The sequence below is a fragment of the Hypomesus transpacificus genome, chromosome 21, assembly GCF_021917145.1.
Source record: "Hypomesus transpacificus isolate Combined female chromosome 21, fHypTra1, whole genome shotgun sequence".
NCBI lineage: Eukaryota > Metazoa > Chordata > Actinopteri > Osmeriformes > Osmeridae > Hypomesus > Hypomesus transpacificus.
Genome location: NC_061080.1, coordinates 5,281,752 through 5,302,368, shown reverse-complemented (window position 1 = coordinate 5,302,368; position 20,617 = coordinate 5,281,752). Strand labels below are relative to the sequence as shown.

The following is a 20,617-nucleotide window of genomic DNA, read 5'->3' as shown; positions in this document are numbered from 1 at the left end:
TGATCAGGACGTGTGCATACATGCAACTCATTTGACATGTATATAATGTACTGAGAAGCTTATCATGGAATTTGCTTTACAGCATCTTTAATGATTTGTCGTGGTAAGGGTGGGTGTCAACCTGGCCCCACCTCTCAATGCTAAAGTCTGGAATTTCTGGACGGACTCTACTTGATGGCACTCACACCCCATTGTGTAACTTATAGTAGCCTTGTTAGTCATATGTTGATAAGTAAGGGTCAATAAGTGGTCTGATTAGGCAAATATGACAAAAAAAGCTTTTAAACAACATTGCCCACACCATTTTTAAGTAAAAAAAGATTTATTATTTTCATTTTGGTTTCATTTTGAGTGGTCACCATCATAATGTCCAATCCATTTTTTTCTCAGTGATTCTGTATGGTGTACATTACCAAAGTCTTCCTGTGTCTTTGCAAACCCACCCACTCACAGTGCTAATTTACATTGAGTTATAAAAAGATTTGACATTGTTAGGGCCAGGCAATATGACACCGGCAACTGCCACCCCACTTTGTAGAGATGAACGGGTCAGGTGGGAGTTGGACAGTGAACTCCGGATGACGAGAGGAGTTGGCGAGACTCCACGGCTATTATTAGCTCTTTTGTTGGATGTTGAGAGAAAAACCTGAAGCTGTTGAACTCTCACCAACGCCTCACAGGGCCCCACGACAGATCCCACAAGCCACCAAAACGTTTGACTCTAAAAGATGTGGAAAATCAAACGTAAGTACTGGCTGTTTTAAGGCATGAATGCTGTCTCAATGTTAACATTAAAGTACGACATAACTTCTCTGGACAACTTAACAATTGGACAAAAATCTAACAGTGTATTTCTATCTTAATTTTTGTTTGTTTAAACTGTAATCATTTAACTAATAATGAAACATGACAGTAGTACTGAGCATCCCTGATGTTAAACCTCTTATTACAGCCCCCATCGTATTCCCTCAGGAAGCTAAATACAGGCCGGTTCTCGAGGTAATGCTTTTAAGACAGTATGATTTTATGATTACATCTAACACAGTAGTGCATGTATACTGCCTTAAAGGGATTCATAGTCTGTTCCGATTGAGCAGAGCGACAGCAGGGAACTAAGCTATGTGGATTGAACAAATGCAGCCTTGGGATTCTTTGTGTGTTTTCAAACAGCTGTGCCAACAACCAGGCAAAGAGTCGTCATGTGGCCAACAATAAACTCTATATTCATTTGTGTCAATCAGTAAAGTGAATGGGGATTCCAGTGGAACTAATTGCATTTAAAACATGCAACATTTTCTAGGGTTTGAAACTTTATTTTGTCCATCTAAGTTTAATTGTAATAACACTTGCTGTGCACCCGATAGACACAATCATGTTCCTAATTCCTACACTGCATCTGTAGTATGGGCAAAAACTAGCCTGCAAAAAATGTATCATCAATATAGCTGCTCTGGAAAGCATGGCTTTTATATTGTAGGAAAGTAGAGCTGTAAGGTTGACTTTCAAATATACATGTTCTACACTTGGAAGATGATGCCAAGTACTGTCAGATCATTTTCCAAATATGAACAAAATATCATTCAGGACACAAGCATAACATATTTCCTATTTGATGGCTTCCTGCACAACCAGAGCCTGGTCCCCACAGATCCCATGTCCCTTTTCAACCTGAAGAGGGGTTCCCCCGAAGAGGAGTTCCCCTACCTAAGGGGGAACCATACGTTCATGGGACGCTTCCTGACATTAAAGATGTATACCCGCCAGTACCACCGTGCCACTCAGAGCGGGGTCATCTTTGATGATATCATACGGCCAGGCCTTGAAGAGCCAGGTGATGTAATCTGTAGAAAACACTTTGTTGCTAAATTCCTGTGGAGCGAGGGAGCTAGAATGGGGTGAGGGTCCCAGTGGAGATAGTATCTACTTCCAATCCAAGAGTGAATTATGAGTCCTATGTGAAGTTTATTTCAAACATAGTGGAATGTATAACATTACCATATTTCAGGTACTAATAATACTGACCTAAATTTAAAGTCAACTATTTAGACTGTTCTTTAAAGACAGTCATAGCATTTAAATGTAACTTTCTTCTCATATTTGGACTTGAATTTTAGGATTTTACTTTTGTTTTTTGGAGGGCAGTTGACACACAGATGGCGAATTTTGAAAAGTGAAAGGCTCTTTGTTTTAAAGTGGTTGGAAACTGGGGACAATTCTGTTACATCCGCATTGCTGCAGTTCTCTTCCAGATCCTATTGAAAACCTGGTTGGACACCAGCATTCACACATCTTGGTTCCAAGACTTTAGGTTAAAGCCAGATGTTGAATTGGTTCAGTGATTCAGCAGAACACGTCCTACAGTAGGCAACATTGTGTGAATACACACATGGGCTCACCACGGCTGCGAATGAGCCTCCTGTGGTTAGATGAATTTCAGAAACTAAATCCACACTCAGCTATTCTTAGTAGCATCATAAAAACAGGTGACAACAATGGCTGCTTGTTGGAACTATTTCCGAAATACACCCAGACACAACTGTAATCTACTGTGATTATCACAACTGCCCTATCATTTTTGATGTCCACAGCCACTTAACATAGAGGAATAAGGAGGCATGTTAGGGGGTCAGATGGCTGAGCGGTTAGGGAATTGGGCTATTAATCTGAAGGTTGCTGGTTTGATTCCCTGCCGTGTCAAACAACGTTGTGTCCTTGGGCAAGGCAATTCACCCTACTTGCCTCGGGGGGTATGTCCCTGTACTTACTGTAAGTCGCTCTGGATAAGAGCATCTGCTAAATGTAAATGTAATGTAAATGTAATGTAAATGTAATGTAAATGTAATGTAAATGTTATGTTTGTTATAACATTTGTGTGTGTGTTTTTGTCCTACAGATGACTTAACAGGTCCTAAATCGGTTGGATGTCTGGCTGGGGACGCACAGTCCTACATTCTCTTCTGTGACTTTTTTGACCGCATCATTGAAGCCTACCACGACCACAAGATGAGCAAGTCACAGGAGAGTGACTTTAATCACGACAATTTAAAGGTAGACTGGTCAGTCTTACATCTCCATCAGATAATCTGCAATTCTTCACATCTCTACTGCACTAATAGAACATGATGTAAACATGCTTTATAAACATTGCAAGAGTGTGCACTAGATGTTTATTATTCACTGAATATTACCAAATAACAACCTGAAAGTTGCCAATTGTACCATCTCACCCAAGTCACTTGACCATGCTTATTTCACTGCTCACTTGTGACAATGACCTTATAGCAGTACAAACAACAGATACATTTGTATTTGTCTAGGGAGGTGACGATTTTGATGGAGACTACGCTATAAGCTGCGAGGTGTCTGTGGCACGCTGTGTGGACGACTTCTGCTTCCCTACACACTGCAGTCGTGGAGAACGAAGAAAGCTCCTCACACTGGCGAAAAAAGGTACTGCATAATCTTGTGCCAATAACCTTTGCTTAGGACAGTAGTTCTCGACCATAGTCCTCAGGGACCCCCTCTGCCATGCATGTTTTAGATGTCGACCATTAATTTGAATCAAATGTGATTGAGCAGGGAAACATGAAACATGCAGGACAGGGGGTCCCTGAAGACCAGGGTTGAGAACCACTGGCTTAGGCAAAAGGTAAAGCCATTCTAATGTAGGAACTATGGGAGTGTCTGTCAATGACAGCTAACTTGCAAAAAAAATAGCTTTCAGATTAAATCTACTTAAATCAAATCTAACACAAGGTGGGATAAAAATGTCTTGTATCATTTAGTTTTAGTCAACTTTTCTTCCTCCAGCTTTAGAACAACTATCAGAAGAATTCCCAGGGAAGCTGTATTCAATGGAGAAACTGACAGAGGATCAAGAGGAAATGGGACTGATTGTAGACGCCCCCTCTTCGTCCCAGTTCAGGACTGGTGTGGCCCGTGACTGGCCAGACTCTAGAGCCGTCTGGTCAGTTTTGAGTGTTGTGGACCTAAATCTAATAGTCACATGTTGTTTTTGCTTTCACAACAAATATCTGTATTTACATTCATTCAGACACTGAAAAACTGCTACAGGTGTATTTTTTCTAGCTTCCAACAGTGATTATTTACCAATCCCTTATCAACATTACATACTGTATAGGCATACATACATGTACACATCAACTTAACTACCCCAAATGTCCAAATTGACTATACAACAGATATTCTACTGGTATATGCACTCAGGATTTATATATTACTTAGGGTTTGGAGGAATCAATAGGACCCTAAACAATGAATCCCATACTGACCCAACACTACTAAAAGTTAGATAACCATTGTAACCAGAGTGATTTCAGAATATTTTGCTGAATTTGTATGCATTCCACTTTCTATTTACTGTTCCGTTTCAATCCTGAGAGGTGTCAATGAATTGTCCGAATGATGGTTGTATTTACACAGGGTCAGTAAAGACTGTAGTCTGGGCATATGGATTAACATGGAAGAGCACATCAAGTTAGTGACCATGCGGAGTGATGCCAACATCGCAGAAGCATTCAAATGCATTTGCATCAACACCCTAAAGGTTGGTACCCTGAGTGGTTAGTAGCCGCTCTCTCAACCATAGAGCGAATGAACTCTCTCTAGTTCTGAAACTACTGAAAGTTCACGTAGTTTGGATATAATGCTGTGACGCGGGCCCCTAAGTTGTTTCCTGGGCTGTGACTTCCCTTGGTTCTCCAGCTTGAAGCGTTGTACAAGAAGCTGAGGCACCCGTTCATCTGGAAACAGCACCTGGGCTGGGTGGTCAGCTCCCCGGCCGATGTGGGGACTGGGCTGAGGGCCAGCGTCCGTGTGCGGCTACCCCACCTCTTCACGCACAACCGTCTACAGGATGTCCTCAAGAGACTGCGCCTCCGTATGGAGAACACAGGTAACCCAGCCATACAGGCACATACTGTAACCAATATCTGGTATGGAAATCGTGCAGATATTTCCTGGTTCAGAATGACTGATGAATGAGGTCATGGTTGGCCCGTTTTCCTAATAGAAAGGTTTTTGTTTGTTTTCAATGATTGAGTCCTTTTTTCATTCATATATTTCTAGATTAACTTTGACACATTGGCAGTGGCATTTCCTAGGGTCACTCAAGCAACCAGCCTTCTTATTTGTAGCTAAAGGTCGAACTGACATTTGAGTTGCATTATGCTAGTTTCCACGGATCTTCTAATCAATACTTCAGATTGATATAAGAAATGTCCTGCCTGCATTAAATCTCATGCCAATTCCATAAATCTATGAATTAACATTATACAGTAGATTACATTTTTAACAGGTCAGCAAAAGGTGTGCATCTTTAAGCATGATTTCACAACATGACAATTATGTGTGCTTCTAATAACGTACTGTATGCGCATAACACCAAGTGACCGTATGACACCCAACGCTCCTCAACACAAGTGTTTCACCTCTTCCCCTCAGACGAGCTGGATGTGTATAACGTGAGCAACGTGCCTACCATCGGGTTCAATGAGGTGAGCCTCACACAGTTGGTGGTGGACGGGGTCAAGCTACTCATTGTCATGGAGAAGAGCCTGGAGAACGGCCAGAGCATTGACGAGCTGGTGCCTATGCAAAAGTAGAGTGAGGGAAAAAAAGGGCAGACACTGTTGGCACCCCATGGAACATATGAGACTACTGTATTTCAAAAAGTATGATGTAAAGATCAATCTGTAAGTACCTACTTTAGGACTGCAATGACTTTGCTGTTTCAAGGAAAGAACAATGTAACATGCAGTAAGTTGTCTATTTATAGCTGTATATAAAAACAATTAGAATCATTTGTTTTATTCAGGTACCCATAGCTTTTTTAAATGTTTAAGCACCACTGTAATTCGAGGGCAATATCGATTTCCCCATGGAATTTATTTTTAAAAGATTTGTATCAGAATTACCATAAAATGTATTTCTGGAATGTCCGCTGGGTACTTTCTGAAAGACTCTACAGCTCTTCTGTATTACCAAAGATTTGATCAAACATCTACACAGACAGGAATAAATGACAGCAGACATTTGGCTCGAGACTCCTTTCAAGTAAGCTTTAATATTGTGCACCAGTGAGACTGAATCTAGATGACTCATCAAGCTTTTCCTCGAATGTATGTTGGAGTGGATGAGGTGTAAGTGAGGTGAGGGGGGTGGAGGAGGGGGAGGTTTAAGTGAGGGGGATGGACTGTGGAGGGGAGGGGGGGGGAACGGTGGAAGAGGGGGAGGGTGCATTTATAGAGGTGGGGGGGTTATCATTTACATTTCATCAACCCTTTCTGATCCTCTGCTCCTTCAGCTAAGGCAACATGACAAGTCTCCCTATGATGTGTACCATAGAAAAATGGGAACCTGCATCGACAACGGCCGTGCCACGCACCACTGTACAGGGACGACCCTCCAGCTCTCACATGCGCACTTGTCTAGATAGGTAAAGAGGGATTGGCACAAGTATGAGCAAAATGGATTCAAAAGCCACCGAGCCTAGCAAAGAGCAAGGTTGGAGAGACTTCCATGTTGCTTATACCTATCTAACCCTTGAGTGACGCATGGCGAGGCTTAAATTGTCGTTTCTGGACAGCAACGATAAAATAACGCCACCCTCTCCAACTCTCCCAGACGTTAATCTCCCAAAATGTCTCATAGACAAATAGAGACGTGACACTTCAGCTTGCAAAAATGGTTCAAAGGGTTTGTCACAGCTTTTCACCTTGTTTTCAGACCCCCACATCCTCCTTAATTTCCAAAAAAGGACATCCGGCGTTTTCCCTTCTCTGTCACTTTTTAAGGGTGTGGTCTAACACCGGCTGCTCTTTACAGTAATACAACATGGAATACCATTGCACAGTTAACCCTCATGACTTAAGTACAAAATAACGAGAAGAAATGTACCAGCACTAGTGGTTCTTTTGACATACTGTCATCGCAATCACTAATTAAAAAGTGGGGGAGAAAACAAATGTTTAAACAATCTAAAAAAATAAACGTTAAATCCTATTTTCCTCTCGTACAGGTGAATGCCTCAGAAATATCAAGCAGCACATTAAAAAGGCATAATGTGGTGGAATAAATACAATTGCAAGAAGAACAAATAAAATGAAAATAAAGCATAAACCATCAATCAATGACCTGTGCTAGGGCCTCTGATAAAGTCCCATTAAAGAGACAATAAGCTTTGTTTTAACACTGAGTATCAAGCTTTGTGCGGTCTTAAGCAAAACATGACAGAAAGCACTCATAACTAAACTCTTGGCCTGTCATTGGACAGCATTTGATTACATTTACATAATTTATGGTTATGTTTTGTTAAATAATTTGCTTATTCCTAAGAATATGACTACGCAATTCATGTCAAGCTAAAGACTGCATACATAAGGCTTACCGTGTGGACAAATCATGGTCCTTTCAATAATGTTTAACATTGTAGTCCCATTAAGTGTAAAGGCAGGATTTGCCCAGGTCCAAGTTTGCCTTCTTAAAGATCCCTAATGCAAGTCAATGCAATAAAAAGAACATTGTCAACTGTAGTGCTAAAATAACCATTCGGCACTGCTTCATGATAAACAACATGAAAGTGGCCAAAATAGTGCATTAAGAGGAATGACTTAGGGCTTTGGGATGTACGTATGTATGCAATTTCCTTTTTTTCAGTCAAGTCATTCAATAATTATGTATACGGGAGGAAAAAAATTTAAGAAAAAAAAGGAAATAAGCCGTTTTTTTGTTCCTTGTGAGAATAAAAAAATAAACTTAAAATTTCAGTGGAGGCAAACAATCTACACATTATGTTGACAATACAAGGAAAGATAATTCCAACCCCCCCAAAATTACAGTATGACACAATAAACATACACTTTCTGTACAGAAACCAAGACTATACAATACCTGCAGACGTTATGCTGAAGAGACTTGTTTTATACAACTCTATGTAACTCGACAAAACACATTCTCAATTTTTGTAACTGTACATGTGGAAAAATTTGCGATGCAGTCTTTATTTCAACCCCCCTGCGCAAATGTAAATGAAATGAGCAAGCCATCAGTGTGAACAGTCTCATATTATTGCAATGATGGGTTTCTTTTCTTTTCTACCTTATCGGTTCTCAAAACTTGTTAATTCTGATTCTGGGTACACACATGTGCCTTGGGAAGGATAAATGGGAGTGTATTTTCTTTATGATTTGTTTCACCACACAATACAGCAGTAGTCTGGAATAGCGGTATTCTCAATATGGCGGCATAGCGTGTCAATGTTTAGGTGAACTTGAGGAGACTCGAGACCCCTCACCCTCAGATCCCCACCCATTTACCGGATTTCAACATTGTACATTAATAGTCTTTAGTTTGTTTGCTTGTTGAAAAAAAAAAAAAATATATATTTAAAACGTTCACAGCTTGAGCTCGTCGGCCACTTTGGACGCGATGTTCTTGAAGGCGATGGACGTCCCCGAGATCCGCTTGAAGCGCACACCGTTGAGCGAGAGGCGGGGCAACTTGCATACCTCCATCTCCCATTGGACCAGGCTCTCCTGGCGGGCGTCACCGTGGACGCAGAAGAGCAGGAAGCGCTCGCGCTGCTCGTAGTCGCAGTTGTTGGCGTCCAGGACCTTGCGGATCTCCCTCATCATGTCGCCGGGCTCCATGGACGACGTGGTCTTCATGCTCCAGGTGAAACGAAGCGAGCGCGGCTTCGAGTCCCGGCCATCTTCCCTGGGTTCCCCGGATGCGCTCCTGTGGAGATGAGATAAGGACAGGAGAACGTCAAGCCCAACGGGCGTGTTGCTTTAGACCTTTGATCAGAGATCGATTTGGTCCTGTCCAAAAACCTCCAAAATAAGTAGGCCTGGGCCAAGGAAAGGAAAGAGTACTACAAAGGAAAATGCTGTTTTGTTAACAGAGTATTCCAGGTACACAGAGATAGTATAGCAGGATTAAATATTGGTAAAATAAAGATAAATAGCCCCCACTTTATCATATAACTCAACTTGACAAACATGCACAAAACAACAACACAACCTCACACGCCACAACTACTGCAGATGAAAACAGTATTTACACACTACAAACACAAACAAACATGGGTCAGGACGGTCTTTCTTTTAAACCGCGATTCAATGAAGTCTCTAAGAAACTTAAGACTAAGTATTCATAGCTATAGATTCATTCATGCTTTCTTCAAAACACAACACACGCTACAAGTTCTGTCAAGTGAACTAGTACCTTTCACTTATTTGCAGGTGTCAGACATAGAAACAGGCATGGGTTCAGATTCCTTTTGCCAAACTGGGAAGTCATGGATGATGGGATGACTTTTGTTTTACACAGTATGAAACAAGACATGGAGATGGAAAAGGGAACGTTTTGGAGTGTGGGGGCTTTTCGCTGGCGGCTGTACCTCACCTTGGGGTGTCTGTCCGGCCACTGGCCTCTCCTTCACTCGGGGCCCTTGGAAAATCAATCACAAAAGTTCATCAGTGTTCAACAGGCTGACAAAAGAAGATGCATGAGTTGAGTGTTTGAGCACACATACACAGAACGAGGGATGTGTGAGGTAGGATGCTAGAGAGTAGACATTGTGCTAAAAGAGATCTACAAACTCAAACCAAGGATAAGACAAGAGCAGGTAAGACAGGACAGGTAATTGCACATTCCAGGCACCGCAGTGTCATCAAGGTTGTTACAAGTGCAAGGGCCAATAGTGAGTAGGGTTTCACAGGTTTCATGGTAGCCACACACAGCAGGGGGCTCTGTACCCAAGGGTGTGAGAGGTAGCCTGTACTTTTAGGGGGAGGTGGGGGTCTAAAGGTTGTTAGGGAAAGCAGGAGAATTGGGGATGGTGGTGTTTAGGGTTGTAACCATGGTAACCACTCCTACCTCTGGTAAGCCCTGAAAGACATGGTTCTAAAATAAAAAGCAAAAGAAGAAAAGAGAAAAAGTGGGTAGGGTGTTTTTACATGAAAAGGACTGAGAGAAGAGTTATGAACAGACAAGAAGGGGGAGATAGTGATAGTGGCATATCTTGCAGGGTGAAATTGTGGTCAGTATCTTGCCAAAGCTCACCTTTATTGCACCGTAATCAAACAACATGTGAAAGGTTCAAATGAAATCAACTAAACTGTATTATCAACAACCTATTGAAACCACACAGCAACATTCTCCACATCCATGATGCCAAGAAGCCAATTCCTGGTCTCTAACACTCATTAAAGGAGTAGTGCAAATAGTGTATATTCTGGGCGCTTTGAGCACCAGGGGTGTTCAATACTGGTCCTCAGGGGCCGCTGTCCTGTTTGTCTTAGATGTTTCTAAGGATAGGCGCGCTCTGCTTCCAAAATAAATAAAAGGAGATTTCGGGTGCGAGTGAAAAAAGACTAGTAACTTAAAGTAGAAAAAAATACACTCTCAAGCTTGCTCGTTGCTTCTTCTGACCAGTTTATTAGGATGACAGACGCGTTTCGGCCTAAGCCATCGTCAGTGTGTCGCTACAGTGTCTTAAATGTTTCCCTGCTCCAACACACCTGATTCAAATGAATGGTCGTAATCAGGCTTCCACAGAGCTTAATAACAACCCATTCATTAATCAGGTGTGTTGGATCAAAGCAAAGTTCATAGTTTGCATACGACCACTATAACCCAAAGGAGTGCAGTGCCGGGATTGGCGTTGTTTGGATAAGCATTTCGTCATCAAATAATGAAGCTTGGCTTGCTCTCTTCGCGTCACAGCCTCTTCACTCTGATTGGTCCTCAAGCTTGATCCATGTCCTTCTACTTTTACTGTCTAAAAAGTGTAACCCCCTCACCAACACATCACACATCACACATGGACTGCCACAAAGGGCTTCTACTGACTTGTTATCGACTGACCTGCGAACAAACTTGGAGGTGATCTTGCTGATGATGCCTGTGGACGTGCCCCTGCGTGCCTGCGCCAAGGCCCCGGTGTCGTGTGACAGTGTGGGCGAAGCCGGTGGCCCATTGTAGGTGGCCGAGCGGCGGTCGCGGAGCTGGGCGCCGTGGAAGGTGGAGCGGCTGGAGCTGCCGCGGGGGAAGCGCGTGCGGTCGGGCGTGGCACTGCTGCTGCTGCTGATGCTGTGCGCCGAGGGCGAGGCGGCGGGGGGCCGCTGGGTAGTGCTGGAACCACACAGAGAAAGGGGCGGGGGGGGTGAGCTTATGGAGCGCGTACGGCATTTTTGAATCAAGATTGTTTTTGTTAAGGAGTGTCACGAAGAGATGGAAGAGGACGGTTGGGGGGTGGGAGGATGGAAGAGGGAGGTGAAAGAATGTAGGGAACTAAAACTAAAAATGGAAATGGGGTTAGATGGTCGGTAAAAGAGAGAGAAACATAGGAAAGAGGGTGGAGATAAAGGACAAGTGACCGAAGGTATGATGTGAAAACAGTAAAGGCAGAAAAGAAAACCCTTGTCCTTTATAAAAACCCACATGCGATCAAACAAAAATACATCGATAAAATGGGTGATACAATGGCAAAGCCACAGACAGCTCCAGCCACAGGCCTGACCTTTTGTACTCTGCGTTGTCGTCTATAGGGGGCAGTGGAGACTTGATGGGGTGGCCTGAGGCTGACATGGACTTTACATGGCGGGGTCGTGCTGAGGTGGCAGCCGAAGTCACCCCGGACGATGGTGAGGAGCATTCAGCTGCTGCTGACACCTCCGTCAGACTGAGGGAGAAAGAGAGAGAGGAAATGGAAAGACCAAAAATAGGAGAAAAGAAGGGAGGGAATTACAGGAGACGGTTAGAGAATATGACGTCAGAAGAGAATGTGATGTCATTCAGTGATGATTACATACAAAAAAAAAAAAAAAAAAACTGCAGTGACAACCTTTGCCTTTATCCACATCAACAGCTTTCACGTTCGTTTTTTTCAGTGTCGGTCTGGCTCACCTGCTGTCCTTGCCGTTGGGGATGGCCGAGTAGCGGTCGGTGCTGGTGCGCTCACACACGTACGTGTTCCTTCGCATCATAGCACCGCTGTTCTATGGGACACCGACACACATGTACACAAGACACACACTTTCAAATCTCCAACAGTTGGTTTATTCATGTGAGAGCAATTTTATGTAAATATTAGTGCTATCAGTTTAACGCGTTATTAACTGAGTTCATGGAAACCCATTTTAACAGCGTACATTTTTTTACTGCGCGATTGACGTTCTTTTTGGCCAAGCAAACTTTTATGTTTTTTTTCACATGCTGTTGCAGCAACTACTGACGTTTGAAAAATTACTACACAACACCGGATCTAGCTAGACCGGAAACAATTTTACAATGGCATGGAACGCGATATAGACAATCACAAGCAAGTATGGGAACAACCAGTTTTAGAAAATAAACCAAATGTTTACTCTTCGACAGGTCAGCAAACGCTTTGTCGCCTCGATTTGTTAAAATGGTTGATAACCGAGACCGTAGGTCGAGTTTTACAAACAAATCGTTTTAACAAATCTCTGCTTTCAAAGGCGTTTGCAGACCTGTCGAGGAGTAAACATTTGCAGTTTATTACTGCAATTTTTGGAAAATAAAATACAGCTTTGGGTAACCAACTTTTATACCAATTCTACTGTAGCCTATTGCTTCTTAATGGAAATAAAATACTATTTTACTAACCAGGTAAATAAATGAACAGCTATTTCTTCTAAAAAACTAAATCTATATAGTCTTTCTATAAATGTTTAATAAGGCATAGATAGTTCACACTTTAGATTAGGTCACGCAAAAGCCTTAACTAACAGTTAGTAAATGCTTTATAACTTGCATTACTAATCAGAAGTTGCATCATTAGTACGTCTTTATAAAATAGTTGTTAAGATATCTGCAAAGTATTCGTGTAGGCCCTACATCATGTATTCAACTTGGCATACATTAATTAAAGACATAAGTACATATGTTGTTAGTTATTTACTCATACTTTGTAAAGGTAATGTGAATGGTTTGTTCACCATTTGTTAATGTTTTCTATACCAGCTCATGTACCATTAACACCTTTTAAACTACTGGTTTGCAACTATAGTAGCAAGCTGTCTATAAACTATGATAATGAAGTTGTCAAACATCTTATGAATTGTATTATGAATAAAATCCATAATTTTTTACAATGTTTATTAATGATCAACATAGTGTTTAATAATAGGCATATTAACTATTTATTCTAAAACTGGTTGTTCCCATCCTTGATTGTGATTGGCTATATCGCATTCCATGCCGTTGTAAAATCCAGCATAACCTCACAGGTTGTCCTCATAACATTCTTTAACATTCCATATTACTGCGCATTGAATATTTCAAATTGAAAAAGACAGCAAAGATGTCCATCTGGCTGTTGCGTGGCAACGATTTATGTAGGAACTATACTTTGTAGTAGACGGTTTATTATTAAACTATTTTGTTTGTAATTGTTTTTATTTATGAAACCATATCAAATATTTGTAGTAACAGTTTTAGAAAAGCAATAAGCCCCGCGAGTCCGGGGTTTACGCTGATTTTAGAACAGGTAAGGGGGTTTTCGGCACTCTGCTTCGCGTCGTGCCTAACAACTCCCCTTACCTGTTCTAAAATCAGCGTAAACCACGGCCTCTTGGGGCTTATTGCTTAAATAATGTATTGTTAATGTTTCAAAATGTTTTATAAAAGATTAACTAACTGTTAGTTAACACTTTGTAAATGCCAAAAAGCGTTGACTTATTATAAAGTGTTACCAACATTTGAATTAAGCAATCCGATCCACTTTTCCAAGAGCATCAAAATGAGAAAAAAATTATGGGACAAAAAGAAAATCAATGGACATTTAGAATAGATAAAAATGTGCGATTAATTGTGATTAATCGCGAGTTAACTATGACATTAATGCGATTAATCGCGATAAAATATTTTTATCGTTTGACAGCACCAGTAAATATGCAACAAATATGAATCTACCAATATTCTTGTGGATTTTCTTTGAGGTTCGTATAAAGAAGACATGCTTTAGACATTGTTTATAAAGTTTATAGCAGAAGTAAAGGAGTAAACTGCAAGTCGCTCTGGATAAGAGCGTCTGCTAAATGACTAAATGTAAAGGGTTGACAAAAGGGGGCCCCCCCTCCTGTTTAACGAGAATTCACAGAGCTGACACAATTTAATTGCTGAAAGATACAAAAGGAGAATATTTCACCCACCCCCAAAACAGAAAGGCTATAGGGTCTAGTAGGGTCTGTTATATACCCATTGTCAAACACTGGAAAGCATAAACTGCAAAAGTTTGCTGCAACAACGAATCGATTACATCGATTAAAATAGATTATTAAAAGCTTTGGCAGCGAATTTTATTATCGATTCGTTGTGTCGTACCATACCACTATTACGCCACTCAATAATTTGCGGAGATGTTTGAGTATTTAAAAAAAGTTTAGTTGAGCGCGGAGCAGAGCGAAGGAAGAGGAAAGACCATCGGAGAGACTTTGTTGAGTAACGTTGTTCTGAAACACCTGGCGAAGGCATAGTAATCAGTACGACTTACGTCATCCAAAGTGTGCGAGCATTTCACACTAAATACGTGTGTTAAATGACCGAGGAGAAGTTTGCTTCATATTCGACATACGTCTCACATTCGGAAGATGCTACTTTGCAGCATGGCGTTAGGGACCGGGTGAAAACTACACATACCATTTTGAAAAATAGACTTTTATAATATTTTTATTAGTGCTGTCAGTTTAACGCGTTATTAACGGCGTTAACGCAAACCCAAATTAACGGCGTCAATTTGTTTATCGCACGATTAACGCTCTTTTTGGCCTAGCAAACTTTGTAGTTTTTTTCACATGATGTTGCAACAATTACCGACGTTAGAAAGACTACAACACCACTGCGGATCTAGCTAGACCGGAAATAAAACAACAGGCACGCTACACACACTTGTTTGGCTTGCGAGCCGGCTAAAGAGTAGTAGCAGAGCCCGTTTATGGATATTAGACATTCTCTGGTAGTAGGCTAACGTTACGTTTTGAGTGGATGGCGAGCGCGAGACGCCGAAATGGATGCCAATAAGATTCTGAATGGAAAGTTTACTTTTAAAAAGTTGCCAAATGGTTCCATTGACAAGACCAAAGTGATCTGTGTGTTTTGTCGTTGTTAACTGAGCTATCATCGCAGCACGTCCAGTCTGAAATACCACTTGATGGCCAAGCACACAGCTGATGCGATTCATGCGAATTCTCCGCCCCCTCGCCAAAGCCAGGCGATTGCAATGTTGTTTTTAATTAAAAAAATATTTGCACGAAGCAATCCGAACCACTTTTCCATGTTGATAAGAGCTTTAAAATTTGAAAAAAGAATGGGACAAAAAGAAATCAAGGGACATTTAGAATAGATAAAAATGTGCGATTAATTGATTAATCGCGAGTTAACTATGACATTAATGCGATTAATCGCGATTTAATATTTTAATCGTTTGACAGCACTAATTTTTATGAATATAAAACCTCCAAAAGACACCAGAGTATCTTAACAATGTCTGGTATACTTCCACAGCCTTAAGGTTTTCAGTAAAGTTTCAAATAAAATGATAGAAATCACAAATCTTTGAACATAGCTTAATCCTCGCAAATCGGGGAGTCAGATGGCTGAACGGTGAGGGAGTTGGGCTAGTAATCCGAAAGTTGCCAGATCGATTCCCCGCTGTGCCAAATGACGTTGTGTCCTTGGGCAAGGCACTTCACCCTTCTTGTCTCGGGGGGGATTGTCCCTGTACTTACTGTAAGTCGCTCTGGATAAGAGCGTCTGCTAAATGACTAAAATGTAAAATGTAAATGTAAATCGTAACTTTTTTCCAAAAAAATTAATATACACCAGATTATTCAAATAAAGTCTGGCCTACTTCCACAACCTTTCAATTTACAATAAAGGTTTAAACAAAACTCAAATTAATTGCTTATCTTGGAAAATAGCATTAAATCCACTCTAATTTTTAACAACTTTTTCAAAATTGTGTGCTTGTTTGTCTACATTCTGAAGATTTTTTGCACTGTGAATCCCCACTGTCAGTTCTGTTTTTGAATAAAAGTTTGGAAATTAATGCTTTTTTCCCCCCGACTCATCGATTAATCGAGAAAAGAATCGACAGATTAATCGATTATTAAAATAATCGTTAGTTGCAGCCCTAGTTTTCTCCTCGACAGGTTTGCAAACGCCTTTGTAAACCGAGATTTGGTCAAACGTTTGTTAACCCAGAACGTAGGTCGAGGTTTACAAACAAATCGAGGCGACAAAGCGTTTGCTGACCTGTCGAGGAGTAAACATTTGGTTTCTTATATACTACAACAATAAGTTGAAAGATCCCAAATCAAACACGGCGAGCAGGCACCATGATGTCAGAGCAATAAGCTGCACTTGCACTGGTGACGTCACTACATCTCCACTTTCTTTCAACCAGAATTCATTTTCTATCTGCTTCAGATACTTATTTAAAACGGGAAGCGATTGCGGGGCGTTTGCGGACCTATGCAAAAACCATATTTGTTTTTTTAAAGTTTTTTGGGGCAATTTAGGCTACATTGTTGCCGAGCAGATGCCACGTCGTTAAGGTCAATTGCTAGATCTACGAGGCAACCGCTTGTTGCTAGGTCCGTAAAAACGTTTATTTACCTCTGCGAACTTTCAGGAGGTAAATAAACATATTTATTAACTTTTGAGAACATCTTCTGGACCAATAGGAACAGCGTATTGGTCCAATTATTACACTAGTATATAAGAAACCGTAATACGCTTTAGGTTTGATATACAACCCGGTGGACTGGTTGACACAATGGATGGTTGGTTGACTCTTCGACCCTGCAATGAGTCCTCATGTCAGAACCTTAAAAACCCTGTGCTGACCCAACATGCCCTTCTGCGCCGCCCTCTTACCCCTGAGGCTGTGGAGGACTTCTTCCTTGTCTCCTGTGCCACCAGAGGCGAGGCAGGCATGTCACCCTTAGAGCCAGTGGTGCCCAGTTTACGTGTGGCGTCCCAGTCCTCCTTCTTGTCGCTTTCCACACTGTTGGCCTGCATCCGCTTGGTGTACGACACCGTTGGGGGGATAGAGGGTGCAACTGAAGCGGGGAAAATATCAATATTAGAACTAGAATTCTGACATTTTCAGAACATTGACAACTCTAGGGTGTAGATTAGACCACATTTCTGTGGCCGTGATGGGCATTCTGCACTTACCATGGTCGCTGAAGCGCCGCTGTTTCTGATTGGCAGATATGCTGCGCGTGACCTTGGAGTGGGCGGGTGACTGGCTCGAGCTATTGTTGAGGTCACTGCTTGGTCGTGACCTTTGACACAGGTTACTGTTGGACAGGGACTCGCTGCCCTCAAACTGTCAGGGATGAGAGGTACAGTAGATGGAGTACGGTTGGAGTTTTTGTTGGAACACAAACACTTTATAGTCATGTCTGAAGCATGGAGGGAATGTATTTTTCCAGGTATACTATATATTCCGTTAATTTAACCAAAACCATTTCTGGTTTTTGCCCACACAACACAGTCACAACCTCAGTAAGTCGCTTCTTTAGATAACTAATGACAAATCTGACCAACAACACCGTTTGTGAGAAGAGCATTTAAACTTGGACCCAGCTCTTTCTGGGACCTACCTCTACAGGTTTCCTTCCCAGCAGGAGGTACGTGGCCATAACCTCATCGTACTTCTGTCCCACCAACGCCTCAGAGATCTCGTCTTTGGAGAAGCCCATGGTGACCATCAGTTCTGAGGGGGGGAGAGAGGAAAGTGGGGGTGGGCAATGTGTGAGTGACGAAGCCACATTGCACTCACTCATCACTATGGAGGTAACACCCTCTTCAGCAAGCCTGCAATTTTCTGTGTGTATGTGCTCTTGTTGGACCAAATGTCATCACACATTTAGTAAAGAAACTTTACTATATTTGACCTTGTGGGGCCTTTAAGTATGTGTTCAGTCACTGACCTATCCGTTTGATGTCACTGATGTCCACCTCAGGCTCCGTGTAGGGTTTAAGCTCCTCCTCCTCGTGGCCCACATTCATCCAGCGGTCTCTCATGATTTGCTGACGAGGTAGTCAAATGAGACATGAGTGTGACTCACACCCACACTCAAAACCATCAAATCAAAAAACAACATCCATCTCCCCCACCCCAAGGACAAATCTTGGGTGTTTCGATCTAGAAGTGTGTTTCCTTAAATTTTACCTCCCTCTCACAAGAGAGTGACAGGACTAAATCTGGATAATAGTCTGGGAATGAGAAGGAATTATTCTTGCACATAGGGCCGGCCGGTATGGCCAAAAATGTATATCATGGTATAATTCTGAAGCACGGACGGTAACGGTATATATCACAATATATTTGTTTTTCTTAATTTCATGACAATGCGATCCGAACCACTGTGGCTAATCAAGACTACCGTCCTCAGACGGATTAGGATGGCGTACGGCAGGTGTGTCGCATGGGTAAAATGTTTCCAACTTTTGCAGTGCTTTGCCATGTAAGACGAGCTAAATGTAGCTTTAAACAGTATGTTTATGGGATCACAAGAAAACTTTTTTACAATACTTGTAGTGAGCTATAAAAAAATATTACATGGCTGAATTATCGATTATGTTGGCCTACAATAAACATTTCGCAATTCTAACCAACGTGGCATCATTGCTTGGATGGCTACACTCTTCCATGCTGCATGTTTGACTTTTAAGTCTCTGTAAACGTCGGAAGTTGTCATATAAAACCAAAAGATAAAGCCTGAAAGCAATGCTCTACTCCAAATGTGCATACTTATTATGAGGATGGGGAAGTTTGCTTGCGATGTTTGTGTAGATTGATTGCGATATTTGCGTTAAAGTTCCATACGGTAATTTCATCCCGTGCCTGGTGTGAATGGGACAAATCAGATTTCTGGAAAGCTGGTAACATGGTATAACATGGTTATGGTGTAACATGGTATAGTCAAATACCATATTGTAGGCCAAATTCATACCGGTATATTTCTATACAGTTCATACCGTCCTCCCCTACATGGACATGTCCTAAACCTGCAAATGTTGAAAACTCTCATGGAAGAAAACAACTTTCTAAGATGGATATCAATCCTGAAACATGAGCCCTGAGTCACATTGAGAGTGTGTGTGTTTGTGTCCTACCTCCAGACTTCCACGTTTGCCTGGGTTGAGCACCAGCAATTTCTTGAGCAAGTTTTCACAGTCTGTAGACATGTAGAAAGGGATGCGATACTTTCCCCTAAGGACTCGCTCTCTCAACTCCTAAACAAACACACACACCAAGGCAGATTAAACAACTTCTTGAGAAACTATACACTTAAAAGGCAACTGGAAAACCCAATTTTTTCACACGCACCTTTAGATTCTGCCCGTCAAAGGGTAGTGAGCCGCTGACCAGCGTGTAGAGGATGACCCCCAGGCTCCATACGTCCACCTCAGGCCCGTCATACTTCTTCCCCTGGAAGAGCTCCGGGGCGGCGTAGGGAGGAGAGCCGCAGAAGGTGTCCAGCTTGCTGCCCAGCGTGAACTCGTTGCTGAAGCCGAAGTCAGCGATCTTGATGTTCATGTCGGCATCCAGAAGCAGGTTCTCTGCCTGTTTAGGAGCGAGGGTGGATAAGAGATGGGCAAGGAAGAGAAGGATGAGAGGCAGTGTGTGTGTGTTTCACTCACCTTTAGATCCCTGTGAACAATCCTCTTCTGATGGCAATATTGCACTGCAGAGACAATCTGATGGAGAGAGTGAGACAAAGAGAATCAGTTTCATACATTTTCAGAGGCAATTCTTAAACATCTAAACATGCCCAATACCACTTTCAATTCTGATATTTTGAAATAGCAATACAGTATTTATTTTCTTTATCAGAGTTCAAGAAACTCTCAATAAAGAGTTGCCTGTCCGCATCGGAATGCGGTACGACCTTCTGTCTGTTAATGTTGCTAACGGGGACTCATTAATCACTATAACAACGTTAGCTGCCGCGCTAATGAAACCCAAAGCAGCGCAACCATTTTTGATAGTCACTAATGCGAGCTAATTAATTAGTCAGTCAGTGAATAAAACGATGCTCTCAACGGAGGCTGCATTTGAGTCCTGCGATAAGAATAATTGAATTAAGAATGAGAGTCCCGAGTCGAACACTGTGAAAATGCATCCTTCCTTCCTAGTTTCAACTGCTGTAGATTTTAGAGATTCACTCTCATTGATTTTCCGGTCACAGACTGAGCCCCATCCCTACCAAATCAATAGTGAAATAAATATTAATTTTCCATCGTTTGTGTTCAGCCAACCATCCTACTGTAAGTGTTATAATTTGGTGTTTCTCATTCACTTTTGCCATGCATGTAAAAAGAAAATATAGTTCAAGTTGTTGGTGCAGTAATTTTTTTACTGCACCCCCCCCCCCCCCCCCCCCCCCCCCCCCCCCCCCCCCCCCCCCCAAGAACCACCCCTGCTAATAATCATGAATAAGATGAAGATAGGGAAATGTCACATGAATGACAAAGACTCGAGAATTAGACCGCAGCCATGTCACATTAAAACAGTGGCAAGAGCCTTCATTCCTACAAGGTTAAGAGTTGA

At 41.9% G+C, this 20,617-nt stretch overlaps 2 protein-coding genes across 2 annotated transcripts in view; one reads left to right on the top strand and one right to left on the bottom strand.

The window, feature by feature from the left end:
- Positions 1–592: 592 nt before the first annotated feature.
- Positions 593–6,057, top strand: zgc:172076. The gene is made up of 9 exons (XM_047043725.1): positions 593–744; positions 953–999; positions 1,633–1,831; positions 2,894–3,048; positions 3,318–3,450; positions 3,811–3,967; positions 4,444–4,567; positions 4,726–4,915; positions 5,464–6,057. The coding sequence occupies exons 1-9, from the start codon at positions 729–731 to the stop codon at positions 5,622–5,624; spliced, it is 1,182 nt and encodes a 393-aa protein (XP_046899681.1). The 5' UTR covers positions 593–728; the 3' UTR covers positions 5,625–6,057.
- mark1 (MAP/microtubule affinity-regulating kinase 1) overlaps positions 6,054–20,617 on the bottom strand; it is a 37,483-nt gene continuing 22,919 nt past the window's right edge. The window contains exons 7-18 of the mRNA XM_047043724.1: positions 19,708–19,764; positions 19,394–19,630; positions 19,180–19,299; positions 17,991–18,090; positions 17,661–17,773; positions 17,230–17,383; positions 16,927–17,111; positions 11,932–12,023; positions 11,546–11,707; positions 10,891–11,157; positions 9,427–9,471; positions 6,054–8,757 (exon numbers count right to left, since the gene is read on the bottom strand). Of these exons, the coding sequence (XP_046899680.1) occupies positions 8,415–8,757; positions 9,427–9,471; positions 10,891–11,157; positions 11,546–11,707; positions 11,932–12,023; positions 16,927–17,111; positions 17,230–17,383; positions 17,661–17,773; positions 17,991–18,090; positions 19,180–19,299; positions 19,394–19,630; positions 19,708–19,764 (1,875 nt within the window). The 3' untranslated portion in view covers positions 6,054–8,414. The remainder of the gene's footprint in view (positions 8,758–9,426; positions 9,472–10,890; positions 11,158–11,545; positions 11,708–11,931; positions 12,024–16,926; positions 17,112–17,229; positions 17,384–17,660; positions 17,774–17,990; positions 18,091–19,179; positions 19,300–19,393; positions 19,631–19,707; positions 19,765–20,617) is intronic.